Source organism: Bos taurus, chromosome 24, assembly GCF_002263795.3.
Source record: "Bos taurus isolate L1 Dominette 01449 registration number 42190680 breed Hereford chromosome 24, ARS-UCD2.0, whole genome shotgun sequence".
In the NCBI taxonomy this organism is placed as follows: domain Eukaryota; kingdom Metazoa; phylum Chordata; class Mammalia; order Artiodactyla; family Bovidae; genus Bos; species Bos taurus.
Genome location: NC_037351.1, coordinates 25,174,621 through 25,190,532, shown reverse-complemented (window position 1 = coordinate 25,190,532; position 15,912 = coordinate 25,174,621). Strand labels below are relative to the sequence as shown.

The 15,912-nt window shown below is 43.5% G+C and overlaps 1 protein-coding gene across 2 annotated transcripts in view; it reads left to right on the top strand.

Annotated features, from left to right (window-relative positions):
- Nucleotides 1-3,247: 3,247 nt before the first annotated feature.
- The window catches only part of RNF125 (ring finger protein 125), a 47,474-nt gene continuing 34,809 nt past the window's right edge, over nt 3,248-15,912 (top strand). Inside the window, exon 1 of one of the 2 annotated variants that reach the window (XM_005223982.5) lies at nt 3,248-3,644. In XM_005223982.5, the coding sequence (XP_005224039.1) occupies nt 3,481-3,644 (164 nt within the window). In that variant the 5' untranslated portion in view covers nt 3,248-3,480. The remainder of the gene's footprint in view (nt 3,645-15,912) is intronic. The other variant, NM_001205859.1, reaches the window with a different exon arrangement.

Sequence of the window (15,912 nt, the reverse complement as noted above, 5' to 3'; positions counted from 1 at the left end):
GAATGGTCATGGGGCCCAGTTTGAACCAATAAGATATAAGGGGAAGTCTACAGAAGGCACCTGGGAAATGTTTTCTTCCCACTTAAAAGGAGAAGGAGCTAGAAGAAGGAAACTCTATCTTTCCTTTCTGTTTTTAGAGATTGTTGTGTGTAGATGCGGTTATTGGAGCACTTCCTGCCATCTTTCAGCATGAGGAAGACACTACTGACACGGGATGGCAAAGGGCTGAGACCTTGAAGACATCTTTCAACTGCTGAGCCAGCTCTGGAACTGCTTTTCTGTGGACTGATTTACATATTAGATAATAAATATCTTTATTGATTAAGGCGCCTTCTGTTGAATTTCTATTCCCTGTTGCAGAGGTATTCTACTGATTATAGTTACTGAAGGAGTAAGATCATGGAGAGCTTTGAAGATCATGCTAAGGATTTGAAATGTAATCCTAAGGGTTATGGAGAGCCATATAAGTCTTTTGAGCATGGGGTGACGTAAGATACTTGCTTTCCAGAAGGTCGCTTTAATTGCGATGTGGATAAGAGATTGGACAGTGGCAATAGGGGATGCAGGTGGATCCACTTCTCCAGGGGATCCCAGCCCAGGGATCGAACCCAAGTCTCTTGTATCACAGGCGGATTCTTTACCATCTGAGCCATCAGGGAAGCCCGGAACATATAGCGACTACTGCATCAGGTCACACAAGAGAATACAATGATTTAAAGTAGGTGGTGACTGGCCATGGGAATAGAGAAAAAAAGGAAACAATTCAATAACTATTGAGAGATTTACTGGAAGCAGAATCATGATTGGGATTGATTCAATGTAAATGAAGAAGAGGAAGCAATTAAAGGTGGCTCCCAGGTATCTGGACTGAGCTACTAGGTAGATTGTGGTGCCATTTACTAAGAGAGGAATAAACAGCTGGAGGTGAGTGCGTTACTGTCCACATTGAGCTGAAGCTGTCTGAAGCAATGGGCTGATTATGTCGCATAAGCAGTTGGACATATAAGTGCCTAGAGTAAAGATAAAGACTTTGCCACCTAGATGGTAGCAGAATGGATGTGATTTTTTAGATTCTTTTTTTTTTTTTAAACTTTACATAATTATATTAGTTTTGCCAAATATGATCAGAAGGGGGAAGATCCCAAGACAGAATCCTACCATCTCCAGCACTTAGGTTTTCCATGGAGCAGGGGAGGCCAGAGAAGACTGAGAGAGAACAGCCAGAAAGAGAGAAGAAAGCCAAAACATGTTTCTCCAAGGAGGCGGAAGCCAACACTGACAAATATGGGTGAGAGGTGAAGCAAGAAAGGGACTAAAATGAGCCACATAAAGGCTACCCACTGGTGACCTTGGTAATGAAGTAGTTTTCAGACAGATGACGGTAGAGCGGCAGTCAGTTCAGAACCCAGGTTGAACTGCATTAGGAGGTAACTAAGAAACAAAGACATAAAAAAGCAGAGAATCTGGTCAACAAGACAGGACAGGAGCTGAGGGGCATGTGGGAATCAAAGGAGGGTTTTTTTCTTTTACAGAAAACAATAGTTATCTTTCCTTCACTCCTGTATCCATTTTCTCAGCAAGCCCTTTTAGGTTTCTGTCAAAATATATCCCAAACCTGTCCATCTCTCACCTACTACCCAGAGAAGCCCCTGGTTCTGCCACTATTATCCTCACTTGGACTCATTCAGTAGCCTCCTAACTGGTTTCTCTGCTTCCGTTCTTATTTTGCTTTTGTCTTTTCCAAACCACACAGGAGTCAGAGTACTCAAACGTGGCACCTGGAATAAAACCCAGATTCTCGGTCCTGGCCTGAAAGATTGAGTATGATTAGGCCTGACTCCCATCTCATCTCATCCTGTTTACACTCCTAGCCCCCCATACTCCAGCTCCACACCCTTCTTTCTGGGGGGGTTGTTGTTGTTCTTGCCTGGTTCACCATTCCCAGAGCTTAGCAAATTTCTCCCTAAATCTTGGAGTGTTTGACTCCTTTTCATTATTCCTGACTCTACTCAAATATCACCGAAACCAAAAAGTCTTCCCTGACCTTATGCTCACTGCCCCAATCTTCATTCCCAGTTCTATCTTCCTCTTGACTCTTATTATCTGAAATGAACAAGTTCATTTATTTATTTGTTGATTCCTTATATCGTCTCATTAAAAGTAAAATATGGGCAAAACTGGATGAAGTGTATAAGATTATTGTTTATTATTGTATGTGTGTATTGCATATGCATACTATGTATTACTATGGATTCTCTTTTAATAATAAGAATATGAATCTATAATTGTTGCTGTTGCGTGGGTGCTTAGTTGTGTCCGACTCTTTGCAATCCTATGCACTGTAGCTCACCTGGCTTCTCTGTCCATGGGATTTTTCCAGCCAAGAATACTGGAGTGGGTTGCTATTTCCTACTCCAGGGGATCTTCCCGACCCAGGGATGGAACCCGGCATCTCTTGCCTCTCCTACATTGGCAGGAGGATTCTTTAGCAAATGCGCCACCTGGGAAGCCCTGAATCTATGATTATCTTCCCCCAGAATGTTTTTTAAGTAAGTTCTGTGAGAACTGGGATTTTTGTTTGCTTGTTGGAAACTGTGTCCCCATCACCAAAACGGAGTCTGTCACGCAGTGGGCACTGAATAGGTTTTATTAAATGCGTGAATTAATAACTGATGTATTTGTTCATAAATATTCAAAAGAGGATGGAGAGGGAGTACAAACAACAGCAGGCGATCCTAAAGTGAGGAAACTGGGCGGGGAGCGGGCAGCAGAGGTTGGGGAGGAGGGGCGGTTGCGGTGTTGGGGGAGGGGACGCTCCTAGAATTTAGCGCTGGAATCCCTTTCCTAGAGTTGGGACTCAATTCAGCTCCAAGAACTCTTCCCACTACTGCTTGCTACCTCTCCATTTATGGAGTGTTGATTAGATGACGGAAGTAGTGATTAGCACTGTCTTAGGACACGCTCGTAGATCCTCTCTGTGACTACAGCAGTAATCATCACATTGCAAGACCGAGAGGACCATCACCTTACAAGTGGGTGTTCTCCGATTGCGTTCAGGCAAGACCACGCCCGCACTTTCATACACTCGCTCTAGTGGTTCGGAAGGAGGAGTCGTGCGATTGCCGCCGCTGTTCACCGCCAGCCCAGGTCCTCGGCTCTGCAGTTGAGGTGTCAGATTTCAATCCTCCAGGGCCGGGGGACGGCTGGCGTGCACCGTGCGCCCCGCCGCCGCCGCCTCCCAGCCTACACTCGGGCAGCGAGTGGAGGGAGGTTCACTCCGAACGCGGCCGCGCACTCGGCCTGCCCTAGACCCAGGCTGGGCGCCGCGACCGAGGCTGCTCCTCGGCTGCGCAGGCTGTGCGCGCGGGGAGGCGGCGATCGCAGCTGGGCCGGGACTTCCTTCCTCCACCGCAGGACAACAAAACAAGCCGGCCGCAGGCACCGAGCTCTTGGCGACCGTCTGGGGCAGGAGGCGCAGGGATGGGCTCCGTGCTGAGCAGCGATAGCGGGAAATCCGCGCCCGCCTCGGCCACCCCGCGGGCCTTGGAGCGCCGGGGGGACCCCGAGCTGCCCGTCACGTCTTTCGACTGTTCTGTGTGCCTGGAGGTGTTGCACCACCCTGTTCGGACCCGCTGTGGCCACGTGTAAGTGCCAGGGGAGCTGGGTTTGCGCGCCCACCCCGCCCTGGGTCGGGGGTGGCGGTGGGTGGGTGATGCTAGAGGAGCAGTGAGGATGGGGAATTGAGATGACAGCACTTGGAGGAGACTGATTCGAGGAGAGACCTGGACCCGTCGAGGGCGGACCACTGGGAAAGTGCCCAGTCGGAAAGTGACACAGGATTTCAGGGAGGGGAGAAACACCAACCGGCGGGTCTTGCAGCGCCCCCGAGAGACACCTCCTCCGGCAGCCCAGGTGCACAGCCCCCGGGATGCGGATCCAGGGCTGGCGAGCAGAGGAGGGTGCGCAGGGCTGGAGGAGCGGCACGCGCCGGGACCCCAGGCGGGGGCTCGGCTGATCGCAGTGGCCGCTCCCCTCGGTTAATCGTGCGGCGCTTCCCTCTCCGCCGGGAGCCGGGGTTGGTTTTGTTTTGCTCGCTCTGTGCACGTGTGGTCCAGAACGCCTGCCGAGGCTGGTCTGTTGAGCAGGCAAGGATCTGTGCAAAGTGTCAGGTCTCTCAAAGAACCGTCAGATTGGATCGTCCAAGTGACTTTCTGTGGCCTTTAGAGTTTAACCAGCCGCCAGGGTGGGGTCTGGGGCTTGAATATTACCCCCAAGCCTGTGAATGCAGCCTTTTAAAGCCCAGTCACTCGAGTGACGGAGGTTGCTGACTACCTGCGTTGCGCACCGCCCCTTCACACGGTAGGAAGTAGGGATAAAAATAACTGTCTTAAAAACCACATACACGCTTTGTAACGAAAACGCTCTGGGAGCGCACAGCTGTGGTCGTTTCTAGGAAGAGTTTAAAAACAAAATCCCTGTATAAAATTGGCACCTCCTTAACGTGTGCCCGAGTAACTAGTAGTTGGGGGTTGGGTCTGTGAGTTTGTGTTCTGTTCGTTTAAAAAGCTTTCTTCCGGTGGATGCATTGGGTTTGTGACTGGGCGTGTGGGTAAGATTGGCCGGGGGCGGGCGGGGCAGGAGATTTCATAGAGCCTGAGTGAAAACCCATTTAATGTCTTCTTTGGATCACCGACTAGTTTGATGAAGCTCCGAGGCAGTAAGTGCTTTTTTGGCTTACCGGGGAAAAAAGAAGTGTCATAAATTATGAATGCAAGTGCACAAAACGTCTTTAAAAGGACTTAGATGGTCCTTGACACCTATAGCCTAGCATCTGAGAAACAGTTTTCAACTCCGAAAAGCCCAGCAGAGAGCCAGGAGAAAAATCTGCCCTCCACACAATGTTCAAAGCAAGAGTGCCCCTGGGCATTATTTTGTGGCTGTATTTTCAGGGTCTGTCGTTTCAGCTTTGTACTTTAAATTCAAGGCTAATTTACCTCCTGTCTGATACCTGATGTAGTTTCCTGGCCGTCCACATTGACATAATTCCCCCGAGGTCAAGATAGAAGCCAAGATGTTATTGTGTCCTGTATGAAATATATTGATTAGTTCAGAGCAGTAATAACCCTCAGGATAATTACATTTAGTCTGTATAGCTCAGCGGTAAAGAACCTGCCTGCCAATGCAGAAAACCTTAGAGACGCGGGTTCGATCCCTAGTCTGTACCATAGTTAAAGCTTTTCGGTTGCTGGGAACACACACCGTGGACACCGAGTCTGGACGACTTTCTTTTGTAGGACTGAACGGGGCAGCATTGCTATTGGAGATTGTTATCTGATGGTTTCCCCTAGTTCGGATTTTTGAATGCTGCAGCTTAGTATGTGCAGTGTTTTGCTTCTGCTAAAGGGTAATAAAAACTTGTGAAATGTTAAATCCTGTATTTAATCTTTTTCTTTGTTAAAGTGAATAGGAAACCAGCAACTGGAAAAAAAAAAAAAAGCCATGAAGTAGCACAAGGGCTGGACAAATCGCCTTCCCTCACTTTATTGTTCTTTGTTTTGACAAAGCTATGTCCATTGTTCTGGCTGTGGGCGCAATTTCCATATTCCTACTTGTGGCAAATGTACTTGGGCCTCTTCCACTTTGTCAGTGTTAACTAGAGTCCCTTCTGCTCTGGAGATGGTGAGTCCGCCTAACGCCATTTGTACTTCCTAAATGAATTACTCTCTTCCATTGAACTTAAATTGGAAAATGAGGAAATGAAATGAAACTGCTATATTATCCCAGACTTAAGCTAATTTCCAAACTTATTAAACTAGGTTGTTTATGCTAATTTCGGTTTATAAACCAGTTTCAAGTTGAGCAAATATAATATGGCAACAATGCCTTGAATGAATATGTATGTATCTACTGTGATGGAGTAAAAGAGTGAGCTTGATAGAAAGCAGAATTTGAAGGTCTATCTGCCAGTAAACAGCTGTGTAATCAGCACTCTGCTTAATCTTTTTGAATCTCAGTTTCTTCGTTTGTAAAATGAGGTGAGTCATGAAATTTCTACGAGTATTAAAAATGTAAAAGTAGCCCATAATACTCAAAACATAGTTGGTTTTTTTAATTGGAGTATAGTTGATTTACAATGTTGTGTTAGTTTCAGGTGTCAAAACATAGTTTCTGTTTCCCTCAAAGTCATTCCATAAAGCAAGCAAAAACCCAGTTATGGGTTTTCTCATCTCCGGATTTCTTTCGGAATCAAACTGGGCCACAAGAAGATAAATCTGTGACGTTTCCAAGATGTCCCAGATAGTCTTACTCTTAGCTTACTTCTTTCTTCCTTTGGTGGGCTTTAAGAAGTTCCATTTTAATGTTCTGACGCCATTTGTATGGCCCTATCAGTTGTAAAAATAGATTTGGAGGCTGAGACTTCCTACCTCTGCCTCATCTTCTGCTGTCAGTGAGCTGGGGAAAGAGATGAGTGGAAACTGTATATGTGAAACTAAAAGGGAATCTGATTTAACATTTAAAAGAAATATTCAGAGAAATTTGATATGGTAGATACAGAGGGAGACAAAAGTGGAAGATAGATGAAGGGGGCTCAGGAGGAAGTTAATGACCTCATGATTAGGCCTGTTGAATGTATAGTAGTCTCATAGGCAGACATCTAAAAAGTGTCCTGGGACTTCCCTGGTGGTCCAGTGGCTAAGACTCCGAGCTCCCAAAGCAAGGGATCCAAGTTCGATCCCTGGTAGGGGAACTAATACCCCAACTAAGAGTTTGCATGCTGTAAATTTAAGATTTTGTATGCTGTAACTAAGACCTGGTGCAGGCAAATAAGTAAATAAATACAAGATGCTTTTGAACTGTGGTGTTGGAGAATACTTGAGATTTCCTTGGACTGCAAGGAGATCAAACCAGTCCATCCTAAAGGAAATAAGTCCTCAATATCCATTGGAAGGACTGATGCTGAATACTGAAGCTCCAGTAGTTTGGCCACCTGATGTGAAGAACCGACTCATTGGAAAAGACCCTAATGCTGGGAAAGATTGAGGGCAGGGAGATAAGGGGGCGACGGAGGATGAGATGGTTGGATGGCATCAGCAACTCAATGGACATGAATTAGAGCAAACTATCCAGGAGATAGCGGAGGACAGAGGAGCCTGTCAACAATGGTGTCGAAAAGAGTCGGACATGACTGAGTGACTAAGCATAGCACGCAGCACAGCATAATTGATATGTAACATTAGTTTCAGGTATATAACATGATGATTTGATTTTTGTAAATACTGCAAATTGATCACCACACAAAGTCTAACATCTGTCAGAATATATGCTTAACAAAATTTGTCTTTCTCATGATGATTAACTTTTAAGATCTACTCTCTTGGTATCTTTCAGCAATCCAGCATCATTAACTATAGTCACCATGTTCTATATTCTCTCCTATGACTTACTTATTTTGTAGCTCAAAGTTTGTACCTTTTAGACTTCCCTGATCATCCAGAGTTTAAGACTTGGCGCTTTCACTGCAGGAGGTACCCATTGGATCCCTGGTCGGATAACTAAGACCCCACATGCTGCAGAGCAACTAAAAGCCTGTCCAGGGCAACTCCTGAGCCTGTGCGCCCCAACTAGAGAATCCATGTGCCACGACAAAGATCCCACATGCCGGCAACTATGACTCCATGTGGCCAAAGAAATAAATATTTTTTTAAATCACTAAAAATTATTTTAGAAAAGAAGTATTTTTCAGGGAAGAGGGACCCACGTATTCCATGCTGCTTTAAAAGGCAAGTGCATGAAGGCTGGGAATTGACCACTGGGTTTACTAAATGTGGAGGCTATGGGTGGCCTTGTGAAGAGTAGTTTAAGTGGGATGTGGGCTCCAAAACTAATTGGAGTGGGTTCTCAAGGGATCAGAGAAGCAAGTGAGAGATGGGGAGTATCAAAAGCCCTTTCATGGAGTTGGGAGGCAAAGGGAGGAGAGGGATTGGAGCAATCACTGGAAAAAGATGGGGGATCAAGAACATCTTCTTTTAAAAAAAATAATGGAATGTTTTGTCTGCTGATGGAAATGAACCAATAGTGAGGGAAATTTTGATTCACAGTAGAGAAGAGAGAATTGCAGAGCTATGATTTTCAATGGGGGAGCTGGCTTTAGGTAGAGGAATGGACAGTTCATCAGTATAAGAGGATGTAGAATATTAAATGGGCACAGATACAGGTGGTTAAATTGAAGTGCTGGGAGGTCGTGGAAGTTTTCCATGTGATTGCAGATTATCACTGATGTAATATTTGACCTGTGATTTGATTTTTTTTAATTGAACTGTAGTTGCTGTACAATATTCTGTGTTACAGATGTATGATATAGTCATTCATAATTTTTAAAGGACACTTCATGGGAAATAGATGGGGAAACAGTGGAAACAGTGTCAAACTTTATTTTTTTGGGCTCCAAAATCACTGCAGATGGTGACTGCAGCCATGAAATTAAAAGACGCTTACTCTTTGGAAGAAAAGTTATGACCAACATAGATAGCATATTGAAAAGCAGAGACTTTATTTTGCCAACAGAGGTCCGTCTAGTCAAGGCTATGGTTTTTCCAGTGGTCATGTATGGATATGAGAGTTGGACCGTGAAGAAGGCTGAGTGCTGAAGAATTGATGCTTTTGAACTGTGGTGTTGGAGAAGACTCTTGAGAGTCCCTTGGACTGCAAGGAGATCCAACCAGTCCATTCTGAAGGAGATCAGCCCTGGGATTTCTTTGGAAGGAATGATGCTAAAGCTGAAACTCCAGTACTTTGGCCACCTCATGTGAAGAGTTGACTCATTGGAAAAGTCTCTGATGCTGGGAGGGATTGGGGGCAGGAGGAGAAGGGGATGACAGAGGATGAGATGGCTGGATGGCATCACTGACTCGATGGACGTGAGTCTGAGTGAACTCCGGGAGTTGGTGATGGACAGGGAGGCCTGGCGTGCTGGGATTCATGGGGTCACAAAGAGTCGGACACGACTGAGCGACTGAACTGAACTGAACTGATACTCCATTTATAGTTATTATAAAATATTGGCTATATGCCCCATGTTGTATAGTACATCTTTATTCTCTAGCTGTAACTTTTAGGTTCCAGATGTAAGCTGTATCATACAGTATTTGTCTTCCTCTGACTGATTTCACTTAGCATAATGCCCTCTAAGTCCACCCATGGTGCTATAAATGTTCCTTTCTTTTTTATGGCTGAGTAGTATTTCATTCCGGAGAAGACAATGGCACCCCACTCCAGTACTCTTGCCTGGAAAATCCCATGGGTGGAGGAACCTGGTGGGCTGCAGTCCATGGGGTTGCACAGAGTCGGACACGACTGAAGCAACTTAGCAGTATTTCATTCATCTTCTACATCCATTCATCTATTGATGAACACTTAGTTTGCTTCCATATCTTAACTATTGTAGATAATGCTGATATGAACATTGGCGTTGTATGTGTCTTTTTGAATTTGTGTTTTCATTTTTTTCAGATATATACCCAAGAGTGGAATTACTAGATCGTATGGTAACTCTATTTTTAATTTTTTGAGAAGCTTCCCTACTGTTTTCCACAGTGCCTGCACCAATCTACATTCCCACCAACAGTGTATGAGGCTTCCTTTTTCTCCACATCCTCACCAACATTTGTTATTTGTGCTTTTTGGTGATGCCATTGTGAAAGGTGTGAGGTGATAGCATGATTTTCATCTGCATTTCCCTGATGTTCAAGCAATCTTGAGCATCCTTTCATGTGCTTCTTGACCTGTGATTTGATTTTAAGATGAAACTTTGCAGTTTAAACATGAGCCTTTTAAGGCCCCTGATGCTAAAACAAATGTGTATAGAATGCCTCCTCCTTCTAATGTACTTGGGTAAGTAAGCATCACTCAAAATATGATGATTGGGAATGCTCTGGCAACCAGTGGTTAAGACTCTGTGCTTCCAATGCAAAGGCCTTGGGTTTGATCCCTGGTTGGGGAACTAAGATCCCATATGCTGAGCAAAGTGACCAAAAAAAGTGAGGGTCGGGGGGGTAGAATTTGATGATTGGAGTCCTGTACCATCTAGACCCATAACTCTTGAGAGCCGTTGTTCTAATAAAGTAATGCCACTTTCTACATTGCCACTGCTTTAAGTTCCCAAGCTTAGCAAATGTTAAGTATTTTGAATTAATGAGTGACTCTAAGACAAAATTCAAATACTTCTGTGAGCACCACTTTGGACAACCACTTCATAGTGCCAGCCAACTGATGCTATGGAGTTTGAGTCATAGATAGGAGTCCCATGATAGTTATTGAACTCCCTTGCTTTTATAGGTTTATTCGTTTGTGCCTATATTACTGAGAATTTTAGAAAGATGTGATTAAGCTGGCCTGAAATTTACCTCATTTGATGGTTGGGCTGCATGGTGTTTACCTAGCAACATTAGTGTTGTCATAGGCATGATAAATATTAGTGATCTATTAAATTACACATTTTCCAACAAACAGAACTTAAATAATGATGCAGATTGAGTTTTTATGCTGCACGAGATTCTCCATAGAATGTGACCACTGGTCCTGGGTTTTGATCCCTGGGTCAGGAAGATTCCCTGGAGAAGGGAATGGCTACCCACTCCAGTATTCTTGCCTGGAGAATTCCATGGACAGTGGATCCTGGTGGGCTACAGTCCACGGGGTCACAAAGAGTCGGACACGACTGAGTGAATAACACTGGTCCTAGGACCGGCAGCACTACAGAATCTCAGCCCCCAGCTCAGGTCTGCTGAATCTCAATCTGCATTTTCACAAGAGGCCCACGTGATTTTTATCCATTTTCGAGTTTGAGAAGTTCAGCCCCAAATAATCCTATTTAACTGACAGTAAGATGCAACAAGTTGAGGACAGTGTTTGAGCATTATAGAGAGGCACCCCTCTAAGATTGTAGGTGAAAGGAAGTAAAATTTTCCTTAGGGGGGTTAAATATAAAAATCAACACATAATGGAGTGTAGATTCAATGTTCTGAAGGCAGTCAATTTTTGGAGGCTAAATGATTTCCAGGATGGAGTAACCTCATTGACTACATAAAAACATTGAAGGTAATTTCAAGGGACAGTGGCTGGGGGCCTGTGCTCTGAGAAGAACAGCACTTGGGCCTGTCCAGGCTGATCCATTCATCAGTGGTAGAAGGGAGACTGGTTGTGTGTGTGTTTATTGCCTTATATTGGAGTTGTTGTTTAGTTGCTAAGTCATGTCCAACTCTTTTGTGACCCCATGGACTATAGCCCACTGGGCTCCTCTGTCCATGGGATTTCCCAGGCAAGAATACTAGAGTGGGTTGCCATTTCCTTCTCCAGGGGATTTTCCTGATCTAGGGATCAACCCACATCTGCATTGGCAGGCAGATTGTTTTCCACTGAGCCACCAGGGAAGCCTTCATCCTCCCTTTGAATAACAATAGAAACTCCCCTTATTCTATTTATATGTTCCCCAAGGGACCGAAGATTTTTTGTTCAGCTTCATATTGGCCTTCCCACAGTGAAGCACCCCAGTGCTGAGAGCATAAAGAAAATGTTAGACCAACCACATGTTGCCAAGGGCTTCTTCCAAAACTGCATTTGGGGATCACCTCTGGCCCCTTATTCTGCCTGTCTAGCCCTGGGCCCCATGGAGTCCCTAACGCATCCTTGCTTCTACTAAGGGTGCAGTTTTCGCTCCTAAGACAGTGGACATAACTTTAATTACCCAAGGTCCTCAGCAACCCTTTCCCCATTTTCCTCCAATACTTTGCCAACTTTTCTGTTGTTTGAGTTTTATTGCTAATCACTTAAATTAGAGAAACAGATTAGCAAAGGAGTTAATAAAATATATAATGGGGGTGGGTTGATTAAGTTTCCAGCTGGTTTTAAAGTTCTTAGAGTCATGATTGATGTCATCAGGAGCTGCAAGCTCAACAGAGGGGAGGCAAGTGGTGTGAGTGAGAGAGGAGGGTGGACGCCTACAGGAACAGGCACCAACCCATGTGGCCACTTGGGATCCGAGTCCAGAGCTGCAGGAGACTTAGCTTTTCAAGAGAAGCCAGAACTTTGATTTCATGTGTGAAATCTGATTTTAAAGCAATGACAACTTGGGACTTCCCTGGCGGTCCAGTGGTTAAACTCCATGCTTCTGCTGCAGGAGGCACAGGTCCCATCCTTGATCCAGGAACTAAGATCCCATGTGCCGCAAGGGGTGGCAAAAAAAAAGAGAGAGAGAGAGAGAGAGAAGCAATGACAACTCATTCAGAATTTTTGAAAACATTAACTCAACCTTTAAAAAAGGGCTGTTGACATCCATCCTCAGCTTTCACCTACATTCTCCTCATTCTGATCATGTCTGTCGTGAGTCATCATAGTCTTATGGAGGAGGAGGACAGACGTGGAAATTCCTTACTTCCTGGGGCTTGTGTTCATTTTCACTTCATGGGTTTTCCCAGAAGGGGTAAAATAGTTATTAGCGAGAACATTGGCCCCTTCCCTGAAAATTCTCCTTGGGTGCATTCCTCATAACCAATTCAGTTGTTTCAATCTGCTGACCATTTACTGAGTAGCTACTACTCAGTGCCTGGGGCTGTGTGGGAGGGACACTTACAGGACTCTGAATGGTTCTATGCAGTGTGTATTTTTGTGGTTTTCATGCAGTGTTATTACTGAGGCATTTTTTGTTTTGTGGGGTTCTGTTTTTCAGCTTTATTGAGGTAATACAGTACATAATTGTATACAATTTTATAACCACCACGTCAAACAAGATCTAGGACAGTTAGTTCCTTTACCTTAAAACTTCCCTCGAACAGGTACACACTGCTATATATAAAATAGACAAACCACAAGGATCTACAGTATGACAAGGAACAGTATTCAGTATCTTGTAATATAATGGAAAAGAATCTGAAAAAGAATATATATATATATTAATATATAAATATATAGGTATGACTGAATCACTTTGCTGTACACCTGAAGCTAACACAGCAATGTAAATCAACTATATTTCAATTACAAAAAAAAAAGACTAAGTGAAAAGACCTAACAACATCAGAAAAAAAAAAAACCCTTCGAATCTTTTGCAGTCAATCCACGCCCCGCGTAACACCATCTGCTTTCTGTCACTGAGTTCTGGAATCATACAGTAAATAGTCTTTTGCATTTGACTTCTCTCACTTAGTAACGGGGCATATATTTATTGTCATTTGGTCAATCCTAAACCCTTTGCCTCTGCTTTCCAAATCGATCCTAAATCTGTCTATCCGTTTACACTGTCTACTTTGCTGGTCTGAGCCACACCCTCTCTCTTTTTTAAATAATTGTGTTTATTTATTTTTGGCTCTGCTGGAGTCTTCGTTGCTGTGTGGACTTTTCTCTAGTTGTGATGAACAGGTGCAAGTCTCTAGTTGCGGTGCTCGGGCTTCTCATTGCAGTGGCTTCTCTTGTTGCACAGCACAGGCTCTAGGGCACACGGACGTTAGTAGTTGCGGCACACGGGCTCAATACTCGCAGCTCCCAGGCTCTTAAGCACAGTCTCAGTGGTTGTGGCACTTCGGCCTTAGTTGCTCTGCGGCATATGGACTCTTCCTGGATCCGGGACTGAACCCGTGTCTCCTGCACTGGCAGGTGGATTCTTTACCACTGAGCCACCAGGAAAGCCCCACCACTCTCTCTTGAACCAACTCTCATGGTGGACTTAATGCTGAACTCTCAGCTATGGCTCTCATACCTCTAATCCATTCTTCATAGAGGAACCCCAGTGATCTCTGTAATGTAGATCAGGTCATATCACTCCCACTTAAAACCCTCCAATGCCTGCCTATCACTCTTAGCTCTGGCTTTATGGTCTCTATCCTACACAGGTAGACCCTGGGCCCCCTGCATTGCAGCCACACTGGCTTTCTGTATCTCAGCAAAACGGTCCCTATTTTTTGTACCTTCTGTGTTCAGCTTGGAAAACCATTCCCGGGTCTTCTGAAGTCTGGTGTCTTCAAATGTCATCCCAGGGACCACCCATCTTACTGCTTCCTCTGCCCCACCCGCTCTATTTTTATTGCCAACTGTTTTCTTCTTCTCAGAGCATTCATCCTTTGCCCGTCCTTTTGTTTACCTGCTTATTTCCTCTCTCTTCATCCTGTAACTCTGAGAGCAGGGACCTCAGGCACTGCCATGGTTTCACTCCTGGCATGTCAAACACTGTCTGGCAATCATAAGCTGTTATTAAAAATTTCGTTAGTGAGTCTGTGCTTGTGTGGTTGAGTCTGGGGAGATTTTTGCAGGCTTTGTAAAGTCTTCATTATAAACCATAGAATAACTGTTCTTGCTGAAAGCCATACAAATTCTTTTTTTTTTTTTACAGTTTGTGTTTTCTCGCTTTAGCCTTTTATTATCTTTCCAATTGTTCCCGCTCTTTAAATTTATTTGAATAATCATAAATGCAAGCTAATATTTTCCTCACCCTGAATTTCAGTGCTTTTAAAAAATATTTTTCTCTTCAAATCACATTCTGTTAAAAAAAAAATTCAAAAAAAAATTCAGACCTCTGATCCTCTGAACATTTCCCTTCTTAATTTTCCAACTAAATTTTCTCAGAAGTAAAAAAAATTTAAATAAGTAATTTAAGTAAATCATCATAGTAAGATGATTAATTTCCCCTAACATTTTATTATGAAAAATGTCAAGCATACAGCTAATTTGAAAGAATTGTACAGTGACTATCCATAGATCCACTATCTGTATTCAGTTGTTCATTTTGCCATGTTTGCACTTATCTTTTTATCTTTCTATCACATACTTATCCATCAATCCATCTGATTTTTTTTAATGCATTTCAGAATGGGTTACAGACATTAGCACACTCTACCCCTTCTCATATGAGCATGCATTATATTAATCATGGGATTTTTTAAAGTAAATTACACATAGTGAAATGCATCCATTCTAGGTATAACATTTGCCCTTAAACCTATGTTTAGCCCAAACCTCTATTAAAATATAAAATAGTCTCATTGCCCCCATATAGTTCTCTCCTGCCCCTGCCCAGCCATTCCTGTCCTTGTACCCTTGTAGACAGTCATTGTTGAAACATTTTTTTTTCTATCATAGATCAGTTTTACCTGTTTAAGAACTTCATCTAAAGTGAAATATGGTCACTAGTGTCTGGTTTCCTCACTCAGTGTGTCTTTGAATTTCATCCATATTATTGCTTGTATGAGAAATTTGTTCTTTTTGTATTGCTGTGTAGAATTTCATTGTATGATTGTGCCACAGGTTGTTTATTCACTTTTTTATTGATATATACCTGGGTTATTTCCAGTTTGGGGCTATTATGAAAACATTCCTTCTGAATATTCTTGTACAAATGGACATTTTAAAAAATTCCTTTTGAGGGAATACATGGGCTTGGTATTGCAGAGTCAAGGGGTACCTGCAAGTTTCAAGTTATCAGACATTACCAGACCATTGATCCCAAGCGGTTGCAGATGATTTACTTTTTAAAAGAATTGTTTGTTAATGTTGGTAATAAGTTGATGTGGTTCACACTTAAAATTTGACAATGAAAATACCCTTCTTCTACCACACACCTTTTCTTTCCAGTTGCCATCTTTTCAACGGGTAAATAAATGTCCTTATTTTCCTTACCCCAGATGTTCTTATACACCTACAAGCCTGCAAGAAGCTTTCACTGTGTGTATACAGTTCTACACTTCACTTTCTGAGACATTTTAGTTTTGAGTTATCTTGTCTTTATTCCCTGGTGGCTCAGATGGTAAAGAGTCTGCCTGCAATGAGAAAGATCCAGGGTTGATCCCTGGGTCAGGAAGATCCCCTGGAGAAGGAAATGGCAACCCACTCCAGTATTCTTGCTTGGAAAATCCTATGGATAAAGGA